At 49.9% G+C, this 22,075-nt stretch overlaps 1 protein-coding gene across 1 annotated transcript in view; it reads right to left on the reverse strand.

The window, feature by feature from the left end:
- DPF3 (double PHD fingers 3) overlaps window positions 1-22,075 on the reverse strand; it is a 258,611-nt gene that overhangs the window by 64,177 nt on the left and 172,359 nt on the right. The window contains exon 7 of the mRNA XM_044230777.1: window positions 10,181-10,318. Within this exon, the coding sequence (XP_044086712.1) occupies window positions 10,181-10,318 (138 nt within the window). The remainder of the gene's footprint in view (window positions 1-10,180; window positions 10,319-22,075) is intronic.

Here is a 22,075-nt window from a genome sequence, read left to right on the forward strand (position 1 = left end):
GAACGCTGTGGTGGAGAAAGCCAGGGCGCCTTCCCTCCCTCAGGAATCCTCTCCCTGAGACATTTCTTGGAAAACCAAGATGGAGGGAGTTAAGAATTCCCAGACTGGGTTGGCTTCGGAGCCCCTTGAACCCCATGCTCGAGGGCCTCTCACCAGGAACCCCACAGAGCTGGAGAGAGAACAGCTTGTCTTACTACGTGTCTGAGGGGCTGCAGAATCTCCAGACAAGTTTAAAGGTGGTGCCAGTCACCCCACTCACCCTTGCATCTACTTCTTTTCTTCCATTTTTGTGGAGTCCAAAACTCACACCATTAGACACACACCTTGAGAACACTGACTCCTAAACGCTGTGCCGTGACAACAGAAGACACATCCGCTCACATCGATGTCTCCGTCCTGACAGACATTACTCGGTTAGAGCTGTGAGTGGCCGGGAGTTTGGACAGGACATCCCCGATTCTAGGCCGAGGTGGTCACGTGACCCATCGGCCATGTCCTTTGTGCTCCAGCCCCTGGCTGGCAACTTTGGGATTGTCACCAAGGCTTCAGAGAAGTGAGGGGAAAAAAACCAAGCAGAGCTGATGACTTTTTGCAGGGCTGATTAGGGAAAGCACGAGAAGATATTTCAATTTTCCAGTGGAAGGTCATGTGGGTCAGTTCATGCCCTGGCGTAGCAACTTGTTATTGCCACCAAATGAGTTAGAGGAAAGGAGCAACATTTAATCTGAGAGTAACTATGTCAACAGGGCTCTGAATGAAGTGGAGTCATTCCCCTTAGAGAATTGCAGGACATCTCTGTGTTTTAGAGCACGGTAAGCCTCATCCGTATAAGTTGTCAGGATATTATGACTGTGATATTAGAATTCAGCAAGCCCCTCGGTCTCTTGTTCAGCCTTGCCTGTCTCCACCCCTCCTCACCACCACCTCCAGGGGACTCGGCCATGTCAACCCCAGCAGCCCACAATGGTGAGCATTTTCTAGGTCCTTCGGACTGAAAAGCAGTCCTCGAGAAAATGAAAAGGATATGACTACTGTCATGTCTGAGGATTAGGACAGAGTCAAGAGACCACAGAGCAGAAGGGCAGCCCAGCCCAGGAATGAGGGCCCAGATGGGGGACACACCCAGAAAGCAAGCCAGGAAGCCGCTGCTGAGAGCCACAGACACGTCGTTTGCCATCCTAGGACAGAGCTTTAGGAAAAGAGTGAAAACTAAGTCTATCCCCTGGTTTTCACAGTGCAACCTTGTTCCTGGTCAGTCATCTTAATTCGGTGAATCCACAAGAAAAAAGAAAAAAAAAAACTAAACATCAGCCTCCAAAAACTGGATTTCTCTAAGGCAATGGTTCACCTGGGAACTTGTTAAAAATGCAAATACTAGGTCCCTCCGCAGACCTACCAAGTCCAAACTCCTGTAGGAGGACCGAGCAGTCTCTATGCTAAGGAACAGGTGATTCTGATGGGCTCAAGCTTAAGAATCACTGCTCTATGACCACACGCATGTCCCATATGTGTTCTGTTCATGCTGTGCTTTATATGAATTGACTTATTGAATCTTCACGTAGCCCCGTGAGATAGACGCATCAATGTTCTGGTTTTACATAGATGACTCTCATGGCACAAAGAAGCAAGGCAGTCTTGGGTCACGTGTCAGCAAGTGGCTACACTGGCTCCCAGGCCCACCAGCTACTACCGTGCCCTGGCCACAGAAGCCACACACCTGAGGGAAGTCAAGTCAGGGTGGATGGCAGGCCTCAGGGCTTCTCAAATGTGAGTGCTGTGCAAACAAACCAGGTAGGCTTCTCACTAAAATTCAGATTAGGATTCATTGGTCTGGCTTAGAGCCTAAGACTCCACATTTCTTATAAGCTCCCCCACTGGGTAGCCAACCGTGGAGGTTTGCCTGGCACTGGGGGGTTCCCAGGGCACAGGACTTTCAGTCTGTAACTGGGAATGTCCTGGGCAAACCTGGAGGAGTTGGCCACCTGGGTCCCAGCGCATGTTGAAGCTACTGATCTCACTTTGAGAAGAAATAACACAGACCCACAAGGTGAAAAGTTTGGATCGTATTTAAATGCATTATAAGTTCTGAAAGTGGAATATAGCATAATCTATTTTATGTTTTAAAAAAGACCTGTGGCACCTGAGGCGCGGGGGCTTGGTCAGTTGAGCTTCTGACTCTTGCTCTCGGCTCAGGTCTCAATCTAACGGTTGTGAGTTCAAGCCCTGCATTGGGCTCTGGGCTGGGTGTGGAGCCTACTTAAAAAAAACATACCTTTAAATGAAAATAAATAAAAAGACCGCTTTGGCCAATCCATGGAGTAAAAACAGGCTAAAAGACCAATAAAGAAGTTGCAGGGATTCCAAGCAGGATCTGGTGGAGGCCAGGAGATGAAGATAGGAAGACGGCCTTGGAGTCTATTTTGGAGGGGAAGCTGATGCAGGTAGTGAAGGAAAATAAAGCCAAGGATGAATCCTAGGTTTCACTTTGGGCACAGCATTATTGTTTTTAAAGAACGAGGTCAGAAAGAGAAATATACGAGAGCTAAGACAGGAAAGACTGTGAGAGGCACAAATGGAAGATGCAGAAAAGTTACTGAACTACGCGATGTACGTTTTTTTTTTTTCTAGAGTGAGATTCATTTACAAATTAAAATCTTGGGCAGAATTTGTAATGGGGAGCGTTTCACATAAACCACAAACAGCTAAAGTTAGTTTTGAAGATTAAACATGCTTACCATGGACTAGATTGCATCTCCCCCAAAATGCATATGTTGAAACCCTACCCCTCCGGGTGATGGTATTAGGAGGTGATTAGGTTTAGTTGAGGTCATGAGGACGGCAGGAATAGTGCCCTTATATGAAAAGACACCAGAGAGCTCACTTCTCTCTACCATCCTGTATCAAGGAAAAGCCATGCGAAGACACGGCAAGAAGGTGGCCATCTTCAACCCAAGAGGAGAGCCCTCACTGAACACAGACACAGCAGCACTTTCATATTGGACTTCCAGTCTTCAAGATTGTAAGAAATAAATTCCTATTGTTTAAGGCATTTAGTCTCTGGTATTCTACTAGGCAATCCAAGAGAAGTGTCCATTAATACATTTGTTTCTTTTGAAAAGCCGCTGTACCCTATGATGCACTCCACAATTGGCCTACAGGTGAAAATTAAGAGATACCACTAGGACAAAGATCCCATCTTTAAGATTAGGAGCCATCACTTAAGGCTCCAATGTCCTGACTTAATTGAATGGTGTCCAACTCAAGTACATTCACATCTCAGCTTCCCATCCTGCTAACCATGTAACTTGGGGCAAGCAATGCCACCTTTCCAAGCCTCAGTCCCAGCACGTGCTTCATGGGCTGTGAACTTTATACGAGACAATATGTGCAGAGTGCCCGGCACCTAGTAAGCCTTCTGTCCTTTCTTCTCCTCTTTCTTCTCTTATGTGAAATTTTATTTCTGATAAAGGCAGGGGGTGGGGGGAATCAAAGGCCTAAAGACACTTCCCAAGAAGTGACACATGATGGGAGAATTCACATTCATGCTTCACGTCTATAAGCACATCGGCTGGAGCCCATGTGCCTTGGTGTCCTCTAGGGGACACAGCACCCACCTTCCTTATGGGGCTGCTGCGAAGAGGGAATGAGAGAAATGTGGCCTGCCCAGCGCAGTGTCTGTCTGACACATTCAAGGACTGTCAGGAAGTATTACTGTCATGGTCATTACTCAGAACGTGAAACTCTTCAGTCCAGAATCTTCTAGGTAATTGGGCCAAAATGTGAGAGAAATCAAAGAGGATCCCGGGAAGGTAAGGGGAATGTGCTATGTTTTTTTAAAGGCCCAATTATACCTAGTCCCTCCCACACATGGCCACATGTACAGTAAGTGCTCAGTAAATACCCATGTTTCGCCTGTGTGGGACTATCTATGGTTTCGCAAAAGATGCACCACAGCCGGGCCGCGCTCTGGTAGGTACGCCTGATGCCAGCGAGTCCCCTCATAGGCAGTTAGCTTCCCGGTATCACACAGCCACAGACAAGCCCTGATTCAGATTAGCCATCTGTGGTCATAGACATGCTCTGTTGGTCCGAACGGCACAGAGATGGGATATCAGCATTCGCAGTGGGCAGGCAAGGTGCCAAACACCCACATCATCTCGCTGAAGACCAGCACAAACTCAGGAGGTCAGTATGGTTACTCTCTCCATCTTACAGATGACGCAACAAAGGAGCAAAGAAGTGTGAGTGACGGACCGACCCACCATCACACAGGCACAAGATGGCAGCGTGGCAGGGACGGAATTCAGACTCTGGCCTGGCCAATTCCATGGCCATTCTCCCAGCCAAAAGCCCTGAAAAATTAACTCCAACTCTATCCTCAAGGCCAGAGGGAGCCTTCAGGTTGCTCTTTGCTTGCTTCATAATCTATAACTCTTTAGTTAAATAATAATTCACATGAAGAACACCTGTGGTTAGATTCCAAATTCATTCTTCAGGAAGTGAGAAGCAGCTCGCTTCTCCAGACAGAGCCCTGTGTCTGAATTTTCTTCTCTCTCCCCTGGAACAAAGCCTGAATTTCCCGAGTCAAGGTTGGTAAGTGGTGGATTGTGTGTGCTTTATGGTTTCTCAGGCACCTTCAGAGTGATCCAAAATCCTTAAGCTTGTGTCAAAGGCAATTTTCACTCTCTCTCCTAAAGCTCTCTTCGTTGCCCCGGGCCATATGCTAGAGGACAGAGATGTCAGGAGACTAACGTCTGTTAGATCTTTCCCATCAGTGTAGCAATGACATCATATGCTTCTTTTAGGTAATTTGCACATTATCAGACTAATTTTCAGATTATCTAATCAGCCGACATTACCCCTAATCAACTCAGCTCTCCTATTCCAGTCCTGCGGAGTACAATATGCCCTCCAAAGGCGTGCTAGTGTGGGGCCTTCTCTTCTCTTGGCAGATACCGAAAGCCTACCTATGTGCCAGGCACACCATCACTGGGCAGAAGAAAAGACGCCTATCAGGACCCAGGACAACCCAACTTCCATTCCAGGGACCTGAGACACAGGCTTGACATAAATTTTATAGATCCATGTTTTTAAAATCACTTCCCTCTTAGGAGCTCCAAGTATGTTATACAGGACATTTCTACTCGTTTACACTATCAGGTAAAAGAGATATACCATGGGACAATTAATACTATATCAAACAACTTTCTTTATAAATCATTTGTCCTTGCCTTCTAGTAATTGCTACTGTGGCTCTCCTTTGCACACAGGATGCCAGCTACACAGCCTGGCATAGAAGATGCTTCCAATGGCAGCTCCTGCTCACTTTCCCACCATTCTTCCAATGCTACCATCAGACCCAACTACAATCCCTTGTCTGGGGCATTGTGCTATTTCATACCTCCCTGCCTTTGCCCCTACCTGGGAAGCCCTCTCCCTCCTGGGAAGTTCCTCTTGAATCTTCCAGAGCTAACCTGAATGTCCCCTCCTGAGTGAAGTCTTCGCAAATCCCCAGTGCAGTGGTTCTCAAGCTTCTGCGTGCCCCAGAGTGCCCAGTAAAATACAGACTGCCACCCCCACCCGCAGAGTCTCTGTTTCAGGTCTGGTGGAATCAAGAATCTGCATTTCCAACAAGTTCCCAGGGGATTCTGATGTCACACTGGGAGCATGGCTGCCCTAAGGGGTACAAAGTGTACCATGCCCTTGAGCCCTTGGCCCTTCACTATTCTAGACACACTCCATTACACACTCCTTCTCAGGACAGAGATTAAGACAGTATCTAGTACAGGGATATGAAGCCAGTGGATGGATGGATAGATGGATGGACAGACGGATGCACGTATTAGATTGAATTTATTTACACAGCTTTTCCATTGGTACAGGACCTCATCAGTGCTCACACCCACCCCACCTCCCAGAAAACTACCTTGAAATCATCACTTTAGTAGATTCTCATTGTGCGTGGAAGATAAAAGGAAGTTCAAGAAGAGTTGCGGCATGGTGAGCATGGGTCAAAGAGCTCGGAATTCTGATCCAGTTCTCTCTGCTACGCTGGTCCCCCAGGACTGTATACCAAGTGGCATTTCAGAAGTCACAAGAGGATGGTTCTGAGTGGGCCGCCCGGGTAGCTCAGTCAGTTAATAAGCATCTGACTCTTGATTTCGGCTCAGGTCCTAATCTCAAGATCAAGCAATTGAGCCCCACACTGGGCTCTGTGCTCAGTGGGAAGTCTGCTGGAGATTCTCTCCCTCTTCTTGTCCCTCACCTTCTGTCCCTCCCCCTGCTCACTCACGGACTCTCTCTTTCTCTCTCTCTCTTTCTCTCTCTCTCTAAAATAAATAGGGGCATCTGCATGGCTCAGTTGGCTAAGCGTCTGCCTTAGGCTCAAGTCATGATCTCAGGGTCCCGGGATCAAGCCCCATGGGCTCCCTGATCAGCCGGGAGTCTGCTTCTCCTTCCCTTTGCCCCCCACCCATTCATGCTTGCTTGCTCTCTCTCTCAAATAAATAAAATCTTTTACAAATAAATAAATTGTTAGCGAGAGAGAGAGAGAATGCTTCTGAGTGGCACCACACGGAGTCCTAACCTGCCCCAGTCCCCCCCACACACATGTAGTCTACGTGTGTGTACCGGTACACACACACACACACACACACACACACACACAGTGATTTCATTTGTACAACGCAAACAAAGGTGCTCAGAGAAATGCAAGAAGGAAGAAGAATCTGACCTCACACAGGGAGAGAGAGAGGGGAAGGGTGACGGCTTAGGTAGGGAAGATCCCATCAGAAAAGTACTATTCCCCCAAGGTGAAGGTCGGAGCTCCAAGCATCCCAGCACTGCCTAGAGTGGAGGCAGAGAGTCAAGGGCATGAAGGTAAGGGGACAAACCTACAGAAGGGACAAGAAGGGTGTCCTCAGGAGAAAATGAGCAGCGAGGACAGGAACAAAGGCAAGAGAACATGGGCAGGAGGGGCCATGGATTGCTGAGCCCGTGGCCTGGGGCGGCCTGGGGCGGCCTGGGGCTGGGCGGGGAGGGAGGTCAGAGCTGGCTCCTGCAGTCCGCTCTGCCCGAAAGCAGCAGCAGGCACAGGCGTGAGCCTCGTCTTGGCTGGAGGCACAGTCGGGGGGTGCGGCAAGGGACGGCAGGCAGACCAAAGTCAGAAGGTCTCTCCTGCTGCAGGTGGTGCGAGCACAGATGCCCAAGCCGCGCTGCTTCTCCCGGGCCTGCGTGGGCTCACCAGCAGCTGGGTCGCCCTGCGGCTCTGCTAAAGAGGGAGAAGTCCGCATTCCCACTTTGTCGGCGTCCAGAACTTTTCCTGGGGGAAACTGCAGATCAGCCTCTTGGATGAAGCTCTCCTGCCTCCCTCCCCCAGCCCAGAAGCCTTGCCAAGGAAGGATCACAAAGCTGGGACCTTCGAGGCTGCAGAGCTGTCACGTTCAATTCACCACACGGCCCCAGTGGCATTTAGGGGCAGGATGGATGGGAGCCCACCCCCACCCCAAACAGTGGGAGCAGCTAATGACTGGGTATTAATGATGCCGGCAATTAGCGCTCACGAGAAAATGGTTGGGGGGCCGCTCACCAGGGGAATGTGGGAGGGAACGGAGCAGACATTCAGAGCAGCAGACAGATGGGTGGCGTGCACGGTGCAGAGAACCTGGGAAGAGCTTCTGTCTCTTAGATTTCTTCAGAGAAATTGGGCAAGAGGAAAGGAATGGCTTCTGTGGACCCGGGGGCCTTCCTGCCACACCCTCCTTGCTAGCAAAATTGGAGTTAATCACAGAGTTCTCAGAGGCATTGTGAGCAGATGTTGTTAAAAAGATGTTTGTGAAGGTTCTGGAACTTTCCTCATGTCAGGAGGCCCCAGATGAATCCAGGGACGGCTATTGCTTTTTATGCAGCTCAAAACCCTGGGGTAGTCCGATGAGGCTTTTTGAAGAATTCAGTTTGTCACCAGCAGGTGAGAGGGAAGGGGAGAGGACTCGCAGTCAGACTCAGGACGCATCTCCATCCAGGAGGAAGACAGACACCATTTCCTGACTAAGCGAGGCCATCTGGCCTCACGGTGAAGACATGAGGAGACAGAAGACGCTGCGTCACGAGCGTACTCAAGGAGATCCCGGTAGACGGAGGGAAATGGGCCAGCACACACCCCAGAAGTCAAGAGCCAGCGGGGGTGGGTGCAGGTGTGGGGGAGCCAGCGGGGATGTCTGAGGAAGAGATTTCCTTGATCCGCTTCAGGCTCGCAGCGTACCTGGGGGACCACGAGGAACCTTCCTCTGCTGTGGCCATCGCGGTGCACACACACAAAAGAGACACAGACAAAAGAGAAGCATTCCAGACCCTACTGCATGAGTAAAGCACAACACAGGGACCAAATGGCTTGACATTTGAGAAGAGATGTAAAGAAGATAAGCCAGCACTGGGAGGACTGGGAAATAATACCGAGTTAACAAATACTTCAGAGAGAGCAACCGTGGCTAATAAATACTTTCCAGATAGCAACCCCAATCAAAAGAGATCATTCTCGGCCTCCTTTGCCAGAAGAGACAATAGGTATGCCTAGGCCACTTAGATCAGAGAAGGGATAAGAGGAGAAACAGAGGGACGCAAATGCCAGCTGCACTGTACATTTTCCTTTCTGAAAGGCTCAACCACAGGAACCTCTCCCCAGGGAGGAGAGAGAGAGAGCGAGAGCGAGAGCGAGAGAGAGAGAGAGAGAGAGAGCACTCAGCACGACTCAGAAGCTGGCACGGGGAGGTGGGCCAGATGCCCCTGTCCTGTTTCCCAGGTTCTGTCCAGATGATAAGAGCAGGCAAGGAAATAAGGGTCTGTCACATGAAAGGCTTGAACCCCGTGAGTGAGTAGGTATTAAAGAAGGTATGTGGGCTGAACTGGGTCCCCCCAAAAATGTGTATGTTGAAGCCCCAACCCAGGCCTCAGGACGTGGCTCTTCTGGGATAGGGCCTTTAAAGAGGTGATTGGGTTATGGTGGGTATCCTTCTAAGTCACTGGTATCCTTCCAAGAGGAGACTGGGGCACACAGAGAGACAGCAGAGGTGCATGATCACAGACGGACCACCGTGCGAAGAGGCAGAGAGAGCGCGGACGCCTACAACTCCACGACAGAGGCCTCTGAGGGGACCGCCCCCCATGACACACTGGTCTGGGTCTTGCAGCCTCCAGAAGAACAAGAAAAGAAATCTCTGGTCTTTAAGCCACCCAGTCTGTGGTATTTTGTTATGGCAGCCTGAGCACCATAATTCAGAAGGCGACGTCACAAGGAGAAAGGAGGGTGAGGTTAGGCAACACTGACACTAATCCCAAGAAAGGTCTTGGCCAGAGTATGGTAATTATTTCAAATATCCGATGAGTAGCCGATGGACATCCGTTGACTCAGCTGATGGACTAAAATGCGCAGAAGCCACCCCCAGACCCTAGAGTCTGATCGCTTTCATTACACCGCATCGTTCGCCTGAAGAATACCTACCACAAAATCTTGTGAACAAAATAAAAAAATAGAGGGCATGTCCACAGTTATTCTTCACCTAATGATCTTAAAATGACCCACACCTCGAAACAAGCTCCTTAGACTCCATCATGCCACCCCATTTTGAGTTTTTGACAAGTGCACTCATCACGCTTGCTGAGGGAATGTTTGAGTGAAAAGCATGGAGGCTCAAGGGCAGTATTTCTAAGGCAGGAGAGCCCTGAACCAAAACTGTGACCCCCTATAACAGCCAAGGCAACAGATCCAGAATATTCTACAGCTCTTGGTGGCCAAGGCAACATTTGAAATGTCCATCTGAATTGACATGCCAAAAGGCTATGCCCAAGTCAGGTCAGCCCCTGTGAATGGAACTTCTAGAGCTGAGGGAAGGAGAGAAACAGGTCTGGCATTGGACAACAGCCAGATAACTGGCTTCCCCTCTGCTTAACACTCACCTCCCTTCCTCTGGGAACAGAACTGGGGTCGTCACCTGGCCCAGCTCACTCTAAGCCTGGGGCTCAGAGGACCCACGGGGAAGCTGGGGTTACATTAAAAGAGCCAAGTCACCACAGGACATTGAAACCAACCCACGGGGGCCACCAAAGATGCCAGAGGTGAAAAGAACACTCTCTCGCCCTGCCCACCCACTTCATCACTGCCCCAACCCAACGACTGGAAACTCACGTCTGTGGTTCTCATTTCTGTGGTTAGGCGGGGACCGGGTCTCCTGGTCCTGAGCTTCATCCCCCTCCTCGCTGGCCAGGTGAGTGTGAGCGTAGTGGTAGCTAAGTCCTGGCCGGTTCTTGTAGCGCTTGCCACAGACTAGACAGGGAAAGAGAAGAGGGAAAAAGCAAAGATGAGCAACCTCTGCAGTCACTGCCCGCATTCTCCCAGGAAGTGACTCCCATCCGTCTGCCCCAGAGCTGCATTTCCCTTGCGGGGAAGTGTCTCCCACTCTTGGACAGAGCCAACACCCCAGCACGGGCCCTGGATTAGAAAAACCAGAAAAGTAAAGGATGGAAGTTGAACTCTGTAAGAGCTCCTTTCCTGTCCCTGGGCAAGTCACTTACCCTCTCTGGGCCTCAGTTTCTGCAGAGAGAAAATGGGAATAATGATAGTATTTAACTCATAGTGTTGCTGGGTTGAGTTCATCTCTGTGCAGAACACTTGTAACAGTGTGTGGCACATGGTAAGGGTGATGATGATTACAACTTTGAGGGCAAAGAGCACTGGCAGTCCATCCAGTCCAACATCCCATGGCAGAGGTGAGCCAAGTGAGGCCCAGCAAGCCTAAGTGATTTGCCTGGGAACACACAGCTAATTGAGGCAGAGTCACGAGAACTCAGGTCTCCCGGATCCCCATGCAGTGCTCCTTCCCCAGCACATGGTGGTTAACTCTGTATAAAGTACAAAAGTTGATACAGATAATATTTTTGATGTATCACATGGTGATCCGTGCTAGAAAAACACATCTCTCTTCTGCCATGAAAACCATGAAGCCAAGCCATCACTGGTAGATGTGGCAACCAAAAACTTGTGCCCTTGGTGCCCCAGGAAGCCTCTGGTACCCAAAAATCTAGGAATGTGTCCTCACAAACACGACCTCTCGCGTGGACAGTATGAGACAAGGACACCCGGCCGCATAAATACGTCTTTGTTGGAGCACAGAAGAAGAAAGGGGCAGTTCCATTGGTTGGCTGCCCAGTACCTCAGAAGCAGAAGCCCAGCTAAATGGCTGAAGACCAGACCACCCCCACTGTCAATGAAGTTGGATTTAGTGCTTCACAATTTAGAACGATACGTGTGGCTAATTATTATTCTTTACCAAATTTAAGTATTTCCTCTTATCCCTGTGTTGAGTTTTATTACAGGAAAATCTGATCAGCCTTTCAGTATCTACTAGTGTATGACTCTCCTTCAGTTTGTTGGTATGGTGAATTATGTTGATTTCCTAATGTTTCTTCTTCTTGGGCCATTCCTATATTCCTAGAATGCTCCCTGTTGGGTGAAAGTACATTATCCACTTCATAAACTGCTGCATTCTGTTTTCCAATCTTGTGTTTTGGATCTATACTCAGATCTGAGATGGAGCTAGAATTTTTGACCTATCTTCTACCACATTTTGATTTTACGGTTATATTGACTTCCAAAAATGAATTGAGGCAAATTGCTGTGTGAAACTGGACAAGCTAAGTAGCCTCTCTGTGCCTTTTTTCGTATCTGGAAATGATGATAGTACTACTTACCGTGAAGGGTTGTAGATAATATTTGTATCTCACTCAGTATCCTGCACATAACAGATGCCGATAAATGTTGAAGAGGGGCGAGGGGCCAGGGCGAGGGGCTTCAGCTTAGCCTGAAGTGCCAAGTGCTAAGGGTTGGGCCCTCCTGAAAGAGGGACTTTGACCCTGGCCTCAAACTGTAAAATTTAACAATTGGTTGGACTTTCTTAATAAGGTGAGAGTCTGAAATTCAAGTTGGTGACCCAGTGGCTCTAAGTTCAAGTCCTACAATTGGTTACTTACATTCTCTTCCTCTTTCTCTCTCTCTCTCTCTCTCTCTCTAGTAAATATATCAAAAAAATAAAACGGCACTCCACATCTCAATTCCATTTGACTGGGGAAATGGGACCTAAAGAGGCCCCCAAGGCACACTAGAGGCCTGTTTGTGGCTTCTTCTTTTTAACCTCTGCAACGATCTGAGGTCAATAAACAGCAAATAGTGGGGTCATCGGCTATAAATCCACTTAGTAACAAAGCGTAAATGTTTATTAAGAATCAGGACCGTCGGGGCGCCTGGGTGGCTCAGTGGGTTAAAGCCTCTGCCTTTAGCTCAGGTCATGATCTCAGGGTCCTGGGATCAAGCCCCACATCAGGCTCTCTGCTGCTTTCTCCTCTCTCTCTGCCTGCTTCTCTGCCTACTTGTGATCTCTGTCTGTTAAATAAATAAAATCTTAAAAAAAAAAAAAAGAAAGAAAGAAAGAAAAGAATCAGGACCGTCATCAGGGTGCCTGGGTGACTCAGTGGATTGAGCCTCTGCCTTCAGCTCAGGTCATGATCTCAGGATCTTGGGATCGAGTCCTGCATCCGGCTCTCTGCTCCATGGGGAGCTTGGTTCTCCCTTCTCTCTCCGCCTGCCTCTCACAAGAGAGATCTTGTGATCTCTCTGTCAAATAAATAAATAAAATCTTAAAAAAAAAAAAAAGAAAAGAAAAAAAAGAAATGGCTGAGAATTGCTTTTAAAAAAAGAATCAGGACAGTCATCTCAGTATTTCCATGAGGACGCCTCCGCTGACTCCGGAAACCAGTCTGCAGACCTCCCTACTACCAACTCCACAGCATTCCGTTTGCGCCATTTTGTCATGTCAATTGCCACCATCTTCCTTAATCACAGAATTTCAGGGTCTTAAAAGTCATGTGGTCTCACTCATCAGATTGTTTTATTCCCACTAATGCTCGATGCCTGGGACAATTCCACGGATCAGAGAATCACGACCCACCCAAACAGGCGTTTCTTCTTTGATGTCCTTAAATCCTAGTTACATCTGTACCAGAGGACTTCTCTTAAGGACAGTTTCATGCCAGTTTCGGCTTAATAACAACTCCACATCTTGTGTTGCCATGCACATATCACGGCCTCAGAACGCATCCATTGACCAACTGATGAATGAACACAGAAATACTTTGTGGGAAAGCCAGGAGATGGCGGGGGGGAGGGAAGAGTGTAGAATCTGATCCATCTATCCACATTAATCTCATAGTAATAGGTCTTTAAACCTACAAAACCAAACCCAAGCAAAAAGCTTCCCACATCTCCTTCTCCAACACCATAGAGAGTCATTATTTTTAAAGCAAATCCTTTGGCTAGAAAAGAGATTCCTGAAGAGTGGTCCCCAGACCAGCACCATCAGCGTCACCTGCGAAGAGCTTAGAGATGCATGTTCTTGGGCTCCCGCTTACATCTATCGAATCGGAAGCTCCGGGGATGGGGCCAGAAATCTCTGTTTTAACAAGCCTTCCAGGTGATTCCCCTACACGCTACAGTCTAAGAACCGCTCTGCTAGAAGAATGAATAGATTTGGGCTTGACTCTGCTCACCCTGGTGCACCTGCCCTTTGGGATGGTGGAAGTGGCCGGTGGGGACAGTGAGACTCATGCTCGGTCATTAGAGGAAACAGAAGCAGACAGTACAGGGAGGTCATGGAAACCAGACCTCGTACCCATCACCCCCCTACACAGAACTACAGAGCTCTCCTAATGGAGCTGCCTTTTTTCTCCACCTGTTTATCCCATCTTATTCCTTCATCATCAGGTCTTCAAGAAAACATGTATTTAACACCTCATATGTGCCCAGCCCCATGACGTGAAGGAGCGAACGAGCAAGGAAGCCGGGCAAGACTTTGTCCGGAAAATGGGGAGCTAGGGAAGGATTGTAGCCTGAGGACCGACTTATTCAGATTTACATTTTAGAAATCCTATTTAAGACTATAGCGCAGAAGACGGATTTGAAGGTGGCAAGAGGCTATTTTAATTTTCTATGTGTGAACAATGAGGATTTCAGGATGGAAGAGGGGTTAAAGAGAAGGAGTCTGGTGGCAAGGGGTGGGTACAAGCAGCGAGGAAGAACCGAGAATGACAGTAACTTGGTCTTCCTGGCCATGCCCCATCCAGCCCCAGCTTAGCTCCCCAGCCTCGCCTGACACCACATTCTACCACCTTCTCTGCTCTTCTGCCCCATTGTCTTTCTACTCCATAAACATCTTTTTTTCTACCACAGAGCCTTTGCACAAGCTCTTCCCATGGCCCACAATGGTCCCCAGCCCCAGTATGCCTGATTAACACTTCATCATTCTTCAGATGTCAGTTCAAATGTCCTTCTCCAGGGAAGTCTCTCCGATCAAAATTAGGACCCCAGTTTGTTACCTTCCTAGGACAAATCATGGATCACTATGTGTGCCCCCCACCAGCAGCAAGCATGGCAGCCCCTGTGTCTTGGCACACTGCTGCATCCCCAATGACCAGCATGGGGAAGCGCACAGCCAGCACGCGAGGTCAGTTAAGGGAAACAACAAAAACACTACAGAGCAATAGGCCTAAGGATGAGGAGGAAAACCAGATTTAAAGAAGGAAGAGAATGAGTTCAATCTGGGGTTGCCCTGCACACCCTGAGCTTAGGAAAGAGACACGGATGTGGGAGGTTGAAAGGGTGGCAACGGGAGTTCGGAGATGATGGAGAGAGAGAAAAAACGTGGACAGAGGACAGAACTCAGAAAACTCCAGTATCTTAAGAATGGAGATCAAGAGTATACTTAATACGATAAACACCGCACAAAATATATAGAATTGTTGAATCACCACATTGTACATCTGAAACTAGTATTCAAGGTAGTAAATTATACTGGGATGTAAATTATACTGGAATTTTTCAAAAAAAATTTTTTTTTAAAAAGAGGTAGGATTTCCAGATGACAGGACCAAGGATACAAACCGTCACGGCCACGGCGAACAGCTATTGACTGTGTACCAAGTGTGAGACCTGTTCTCTTGTTTCCAGTCAATTTTCTCACAGCAACCCAAGTCCCCATTTTACAGAAGAGAAGCCGGCAGAGTCCGGAGAATACCAGATGCCTGAGAAGGGTCAAGAAAGACAGAGACTAGAAAGAGATCCGTGGAGGTGACAGGAGGCCACCTTCATGAGAAGGGAATCCACGACCTCAAGGAGGACAAGACTTCAGAGGCCTAGGGTGCTCCCGGAAACGAGGAAGTGGTGACAGGGCTGACAGACCACTCCTGCCACCAGTGAGGCTGGGTGGCGGATGGGCATGGGGGTCGGGGAGGCTGAGTGGGCCTCGTTCTTTAACAGGGCACACCCTGGAGCAGGCTCACAGGCTAAAAGGAAGGAGGCGGGAGGGAGTTTAAAAGGCAGGGTTAGGAGGAATTGGAGATAATACAGCAAGATGTCTGACCCCAAAATAAAGCTTCTAACCCAAGTACCAGGCCTTTGAATGACTTCCTCCCAGGGACAAAAGATTTCTAAGATTTATCTTAGTGGAATTGTACCTGGATCAGACTGCTACGTTTTGATGGAAAGAAATCCTTAGAAATCCTACTTTGACTGGATTGGAAGCAAAGGAAAACCCAGTGCTATTTAATGATACCTCCCTGCCACACTGAACACAGACCGACCAGCTTCACGGGCATGGGACCTGTGCCTTCAGACGGGGTCCGTGCTCAGAAGGGCCCCACGCTTGGCCTAAGGCTTTGCTGTCACCATCTTGAAATTCTGAACACATATTGAATAAAGGGTCCCTCATCGTCATTTTGCACTGGGCCCCATAAATTGTGTATCTGGTCTTGGAAACCTGCTGGGGCTAGGGTCAGAGATCAGGGAATAAGTTACTCAAAACAAAGAACCTGACAGTGCCAATAGGCAGGTGCTGCCTCATGGAACACAGACCCCAAGCAGCCCTGAGCTGGGAGTAAAACACCCTCTGCGGTAACCTTGAAAGTCTGGCCCAGGCATGCCTGTGCCACCCTTCAGAGAGGCAGCTTCTGGCTGGTGAGTAAGGGGGTAGGCTGGGTCTGAGCTGCTGGGACTCAAAGCCCTGTCACGTCTGCTACCGACCACCTGTGTGATCTGGGCTGAGTTGCTAAACCTCTCTGTGCCTCTGCATCCTCTGGAGACAACAGGGATGATCACCACAGCACATCTGCCTCACTTCGTCTGAGGCGCCTCTCTGTGAAAGAAGCACATTTAAAACAGTGCCGAGGGGCGTCTGGGTGGTTCAGTTGGTTAAGTGGCTGCCTTCGGCTCAGGTCATGATCCCAGGGTCCTGGGATAGAGCCCCGCATCAGGTTCCCTGCTCAGCAGGGTGCCCGTTTCTCTCCCTCTGCTGCTCTGCTTACTTGTGCTCTCTCTCTATCTCTCTGTCAAATAAATATATAAATCTTTTTTAAAAATAAATTTAAAAAAATGAAACAGAGCCTGGCTGGTCGGGAGGGGCAGCCATTGTCCGCTATTACCAGCATCACGGCCATCAAAGCAAAGGGAATAAACCCAAAAGGGGAGGGGGTAGCTAGTCATCTCTCCTCTGCAGATGGGGGCAGGGAGTCGCCAGAAAAAAAGGGTGGGGAAAGTACACTGAAAATAAAGTCTTAGAACCATCTGCTATCCCTTTATCACGTCAGCAGCCTCACTCTGGAATTCTCCACCGTGCAGAATCCCACCGAGCCCCAGGACTGCTGAAGCGTTCAGAGATGGCAGCGCCCCATCTTCCTACCGCAGTCTCTGTCCCTGGAGCCCGCTCCTTTGTGTCCTGGCCCTCTGAAGCCATCACCCCAGGGACGGGTCAAGCCCGGTCCAGGCACAGCCCGAGGCCCTTCTTTTCACCTTGGCAAATGTGCACCTGGATTTGTGTTCCTGGCACGGCGCTCGGAGGGGACCGGCTGTGACAGTAAGGAAGGTCCAGCCTGCCTTCCTCTCTCTCCTTCCCCTGGGGCGCATCCATCTGTCAAGTTGCAGAAATAGTGCTTGCCCACTTCCCCATCCAGGGGCTGGATTCTCCAGGTAGCACCTCCCGCCTGGAGTTATGAATACCTTCAGTGTTGCCCCAGAATACCTACAGCGCCCCCCTCCCCGCTCCAAGCCCACCCTGCTGGCGCCCAGTCTGGGGGAGCAGGGTGCAGGGAGGAGGCAGTGGCGGAGGAGGAGGGCGGGGAATCAGGGGCAGTTTGTGCGAACAAAGCCGGCTGCCGCAGACAGCAGAATCCTTCCTGCAGGGGAGAAGCAGCCGCCTTCCCCACTGATAACTTAATGACTCTGGCACATTTTCATCAGCCCAACTTGGAGCACGCAGTGGGTATCTGAGCCAGTGGTTTCCGAGAGACTGAAAGCAATTACAGGATGAGCGTCCAACGACAAAGCCTGGGCCTTGGGAGTCACCGGGCCGCATCTCATTCCCAGTTCTGCCCCGTGGCACTTTTCACACGACCCGAGGATGCTACTTCCCTTCTCTGCAGCTCCACTTCCTCAGTCTGTAAAATCGACCCAGCAGTGCCTGTCGGCGGCCGAGGCCTCCAGACCGCCACACTTACAGACTGCGAGGCAGGCACACGGTCCCGCGCGGGAGTTCAGAGCGGCCCACAAGATAAGGATTGTCGGCCCCACGTTACAGATGGGGAAACTGAGTCTGAGGGCGTTGAAGCAACTCCCTCAATGGCAGGGCAGGATTTGAACTCAGGTCTGCCTGGCTTTGAAGCACGTGACTGAACAATGTGCTATCCTCCATCGGGACGCCCCTGCCACTGCCTGGAGCTGACCTCCACGGCCCCTCGCCCTCTGCCTCTGGTTTGGCCGGCGGGAGGCACAGACAGAAGAATGGCGGGTGAGAAGAGGAAGATGGGAATTTGTGCCCTGCCCTCCCTGCTTGGGCAGCGTGCTGGCACAGGCACCACCCCACCCTCCCTCGTCCTGGGCACCATGTGTCCTCCCCCTGCCCCTTGGCACCTTCCCCCTCTCCCTGCCGGCACTGGCTTTCGGGCCCACATCTCCTTCATCGTCCTGTCAGCCGCTTCTCTTCCCTTCAGCCCTTCTGAGTAGAATCCTATGTCCCACTGGGCCCAGGACGGATACACAAGGAGGCTGATCTGACAAGGGAATCATACCCTACCAGACTGGGTCATAGACATTTGGGGCTGCCCATGCCTTCCTGACTTCTCTCCGCAGAACCATGTGGGGGATGGAGGAACGCCGGCAACCAGTCCCCCGGGGTAGGGAGAAGCCCCAGTGAGGAAAGCCCTGCAGGACTCAGCGTGGGATAAAACTCGGAGGCTACTTCAAAAAGCCACCAGGGCAGACTTGCTCATGGTGGGGTATTAATCCCTACGACTATTTTTAATGCCTAGGCCTTAAAGAGCCAATGATGGCTCCACGAACCCAAATGAGGGGAGCCCGGGTCCTGCAGTGTCTTGGCATCAAGAGGCCCCCCTTGGGCAAGTCCCAGTGGGCTCTTCCTCCTGGTCCAGATGTCCAAGGCCCAGACATGTTGGGTGGCCTTTGGGAGGCCGGGGATCTGGCCCTGGCTCTCCTACTCACTAGCTATGCACCTGTGGACAAACCCCATACTTCTTTGGGCCTTGGTTTCCCCAACTGTAAAACAGGACAGTTGAATCAAATGATCTCAAAGTCCTTTGATTCTAGCACTGGTGATTCTCTGTTTTCTCTGGGCTCTCTGAGGCCTGTATGCCTCAGCAACTAGTCCCTGGACCCTGAGAGAAAACCAGTGTCTGCTCTCGGCCTTAGGACCCACCCAGGGCTGCCTACATCCCCATCCCCATCCCCCAACCAAGCCAGGTCGGCAGCTGCCTTCCTGTGGCTTCGTTTCTTCTTCCAGGCCACACTTGGTGCTTATTTTAAACCGAGTTCTTCCAGATAGAAGCACAGCGGGGATGGAATAAGGGTGGGATGTAACATCCTGATTTTTCAAAGCCACATTCCTTGGGGCCTGGCACGGACCCATGTATTAGGAATGAGCCCAGAGACAGGATCTATCAAATGCCAGTGATCCGCAAGTCCTGTGTCTTCAATGAGGGAGGGCATTCTGCTTATTTCAGGAATTTGCTGTATACTGAATGTGACTCTGGTTTTTAAAAAACAGGAAGAATGGAGACAAGCAACAAGCCTTCCATTTCTAAATACTATATAACCCGATTTCAGATCCCCAGCAGAGAATGCAGAAACTCCCCAAACCAAAGCATTAAGTGTGTTAGTGGGACTCTTCCCTGCCTCACTGAGAAGCAGGGTAGCAGAACTCTAGTGAACTCTGGGATCTGCCTGCTTGAGGCAGGTAACTGGCTGGGTGACCTTGGGCAAGTTACTTAATCTCTCCAAACCTTGGTTTCCTGGTCTGGAAAATGGGGTGTCACTGGGTGTTATGAGAACTGAAAGAGCTCATCCTTGGGAAGTACTCAACACAGTGATGGCCTTACACCCACTCAACGTAAGGCGTGCTTGCTAGCTTCTCTGGTCCCTGACGCCTCCAGCAGGCAGGGCACAGAACAGAACTGGGGACCCAAGCTCTACTTTCCTAACTTGGCATTAAAAAAAATAAATAAATATTTATTGAGCACAACTATGAACCAGACAGTGAGCTGTTTTTGCACACAGTCTCATTTAACCCTCTGGGAAACCCTCTAAGGTTAATCTTACTGTGCTCACTTGACACAAAAAGAAAGCAAAGCTCAGAGAGGTTTGGGGATTTGCCCAAGGTCACAGCCAGGAAATGATGTAGCAAAGATTCAAATCCTGGAGTTCTGACTCAAGAACCACCTCCTGGGGCCCCCTTGCAGAGACGGTATCTTCAGCCCTTATTCTGGTGTGTCCTACCCTGGCACGTCCTTAATCTACTTAAAGGACAAAATATAATTCTGTTTTTAATCATGCATTAAAAATTACCTAAATAATAAATGTAAATGTCAACATTTTCGGGGAAAATAAACAAAGAAATGTTAAAAAAAAAATTAGACATGTTACCATAAAGTATGGCAGCCCCCAGATCTGGAAATGTGGCTAGGGTGCTCTCCCTCAGGCTCTCCACAGGAACATCTGCCATCAACTCTGCCTCAGATGCAGATGGGGCTTTGTCTGGGAGTCCCGACCTACCCGGTGTGTCCCACTGGCCTTTCCCCGAGGTAGACCCCCATCCACCTACAGCATCCACATAAGTGCCTTGCTTCCTTTGGGGAACCAAATACCCATTAGCGTGTGGTAAATATTGCTGCCTGGATGTCCTACTAGTTCCACATACTCCTGTGTCCGTTTCCTCATTCCCCAAAATTAACCTCTCCTCTAGAATATTCCAGTTAAGCCTCCTCATGTCTTCATGACCCAAGCTCAAGACTTCGAGAGCTCCTCCCTCTCGCTTGGACCCCACATCCCATTCTGCAGGATTTTCACTCATAAAGTCTCTCCTGTTGGCCCCATCTACTTTGTCCTTGCTGTCACCACCATCCAGACTTCACATCTTCTCCTATCTCCTTCTCAGCCCTCAGGCTGCGGGCTCTCTGCCCTGAATACACCTTTCCAGAACACACCTTTCTGGGATCATCATGTTCACAACGGATGATGCAGGCCCACCTCTAAGCAAATCAGCCGGCCATTCCCAGTTCCCCTGTCCCATGCTGAACCCCCCAATCTTCCTTACCCCAGTGCTCTGTTCTGGCCAAGCTGGTCTCTCCCCATCCTGCTCTGTGCATCCCACACTCCTGCACATTTTGGGAGCAACCACTGTGCTAGGGCTGGGATGCAGGGTGAATGTAGCATACCTCCTGCCCTCCGGAGGCTCACAGTCCAGCCCAAAGAACTGACAGACTGCCATCATCCAGTGTGACAGGTGCTGGCCTACACAAGGTAAGGCAGATCCCAGGAAAAGGTGAGTGACAGGAGTGGGGGGAGGCACTGTAGGGTGGGGGAGGGAGGCATTGCTGACTGGGATCCAATCCTGGCTCCACCATTTTTTTTGCTGGGTGACCTCAGGAAAGCTAATTAACCCCTCTTCTCCCCAGTCTCCTTATCTGTAGGATGGAGGTGACCATACCATCTGTCTCATGGCACTTCTGTGAGGGTTAAAGAATTAATATAGATAAAACCCACAGAACGTTCCAGGCCCATAATATAAGTCCACGAACTTCTGCTATTATTGCTATTACCCCGCTGGTCTGCCACCACCAACTCCCACACATACATACCCCTCCCTCCGGGGAGAATAAATTCAATTCAAAACACATTCAAGCAAGCTCTGCTTGGCCTCCTAGGGAAGCAGCCTCTGGCACACCAGCTCCTGCCCCCCGCCCACCACTCCCTCCCCTGAATCCCGACTGCGCTCTCTATCTCCTCAGTGAACTATACCTGGCCGGGTGTTATCTCTGTGATAGCGGCCTTATCTTTCCAACTCTACTGGAGATGGAGGACAGAAGGAACCAGCGAAGGAGGAAGAAACATTCATTAAGCATATCCCAGGTGCAAACATTTTTATATACATCATCGCACGCGCCTTTCCCAACCATGCACCATCCCCACTCCACACCTGGACCTGGAGCCTCCCAGCTGCAAAATGATTATTTCAAAAGGCCCCAGGTAACAAGCGAACGACCAGCAGAACCGCCATTTGACCTCGGCTTTTTCTCACTCCAAAGTCAGGTCACGTCCCTCTTCACAGAGCTCTCTCTCTCTCTCTCTCTCACCTGGGCGGCCCTGACCTTGCTGCCCACTTCCCTTACCCCCCACTGCAGCTGGAAGTGAGACACATCAAAGGCTGTGCCCCAGGCCCTTTGACCTCACAACTCCACTCCTAGGAAATCATGAAAGCATTATGCAAAGATACAGCCTCAATATTGTTGGCAATAGTGAACAAACTTTAAACTGCCTAAATGTCCAACAAGCGGAACACGGCTGGAGCAAACTGGGGCGTGCCCACGTGATGGGACACCATATAGCCCTCCAATGTCATTAACATGCCTTTACTGACCTAAAGCGATGCTTCCCATGTACTGGTGAGTGGGGGGATGCGTGAAAACAGTGTAC

Source organism: Neovison vison, chromosome 13, assembly GCF_020171115.1.
Source record: "Neovison vison isolate M4711 chromosome 13, ASM_NN_V1, whole genome shotgun sequence".
Taxonomy (NCBI): Eukaryota; Metazoa; Chordata; class Mammalia; order Carnivora; family Mustelidae; genus Neogale; species Neogale vison.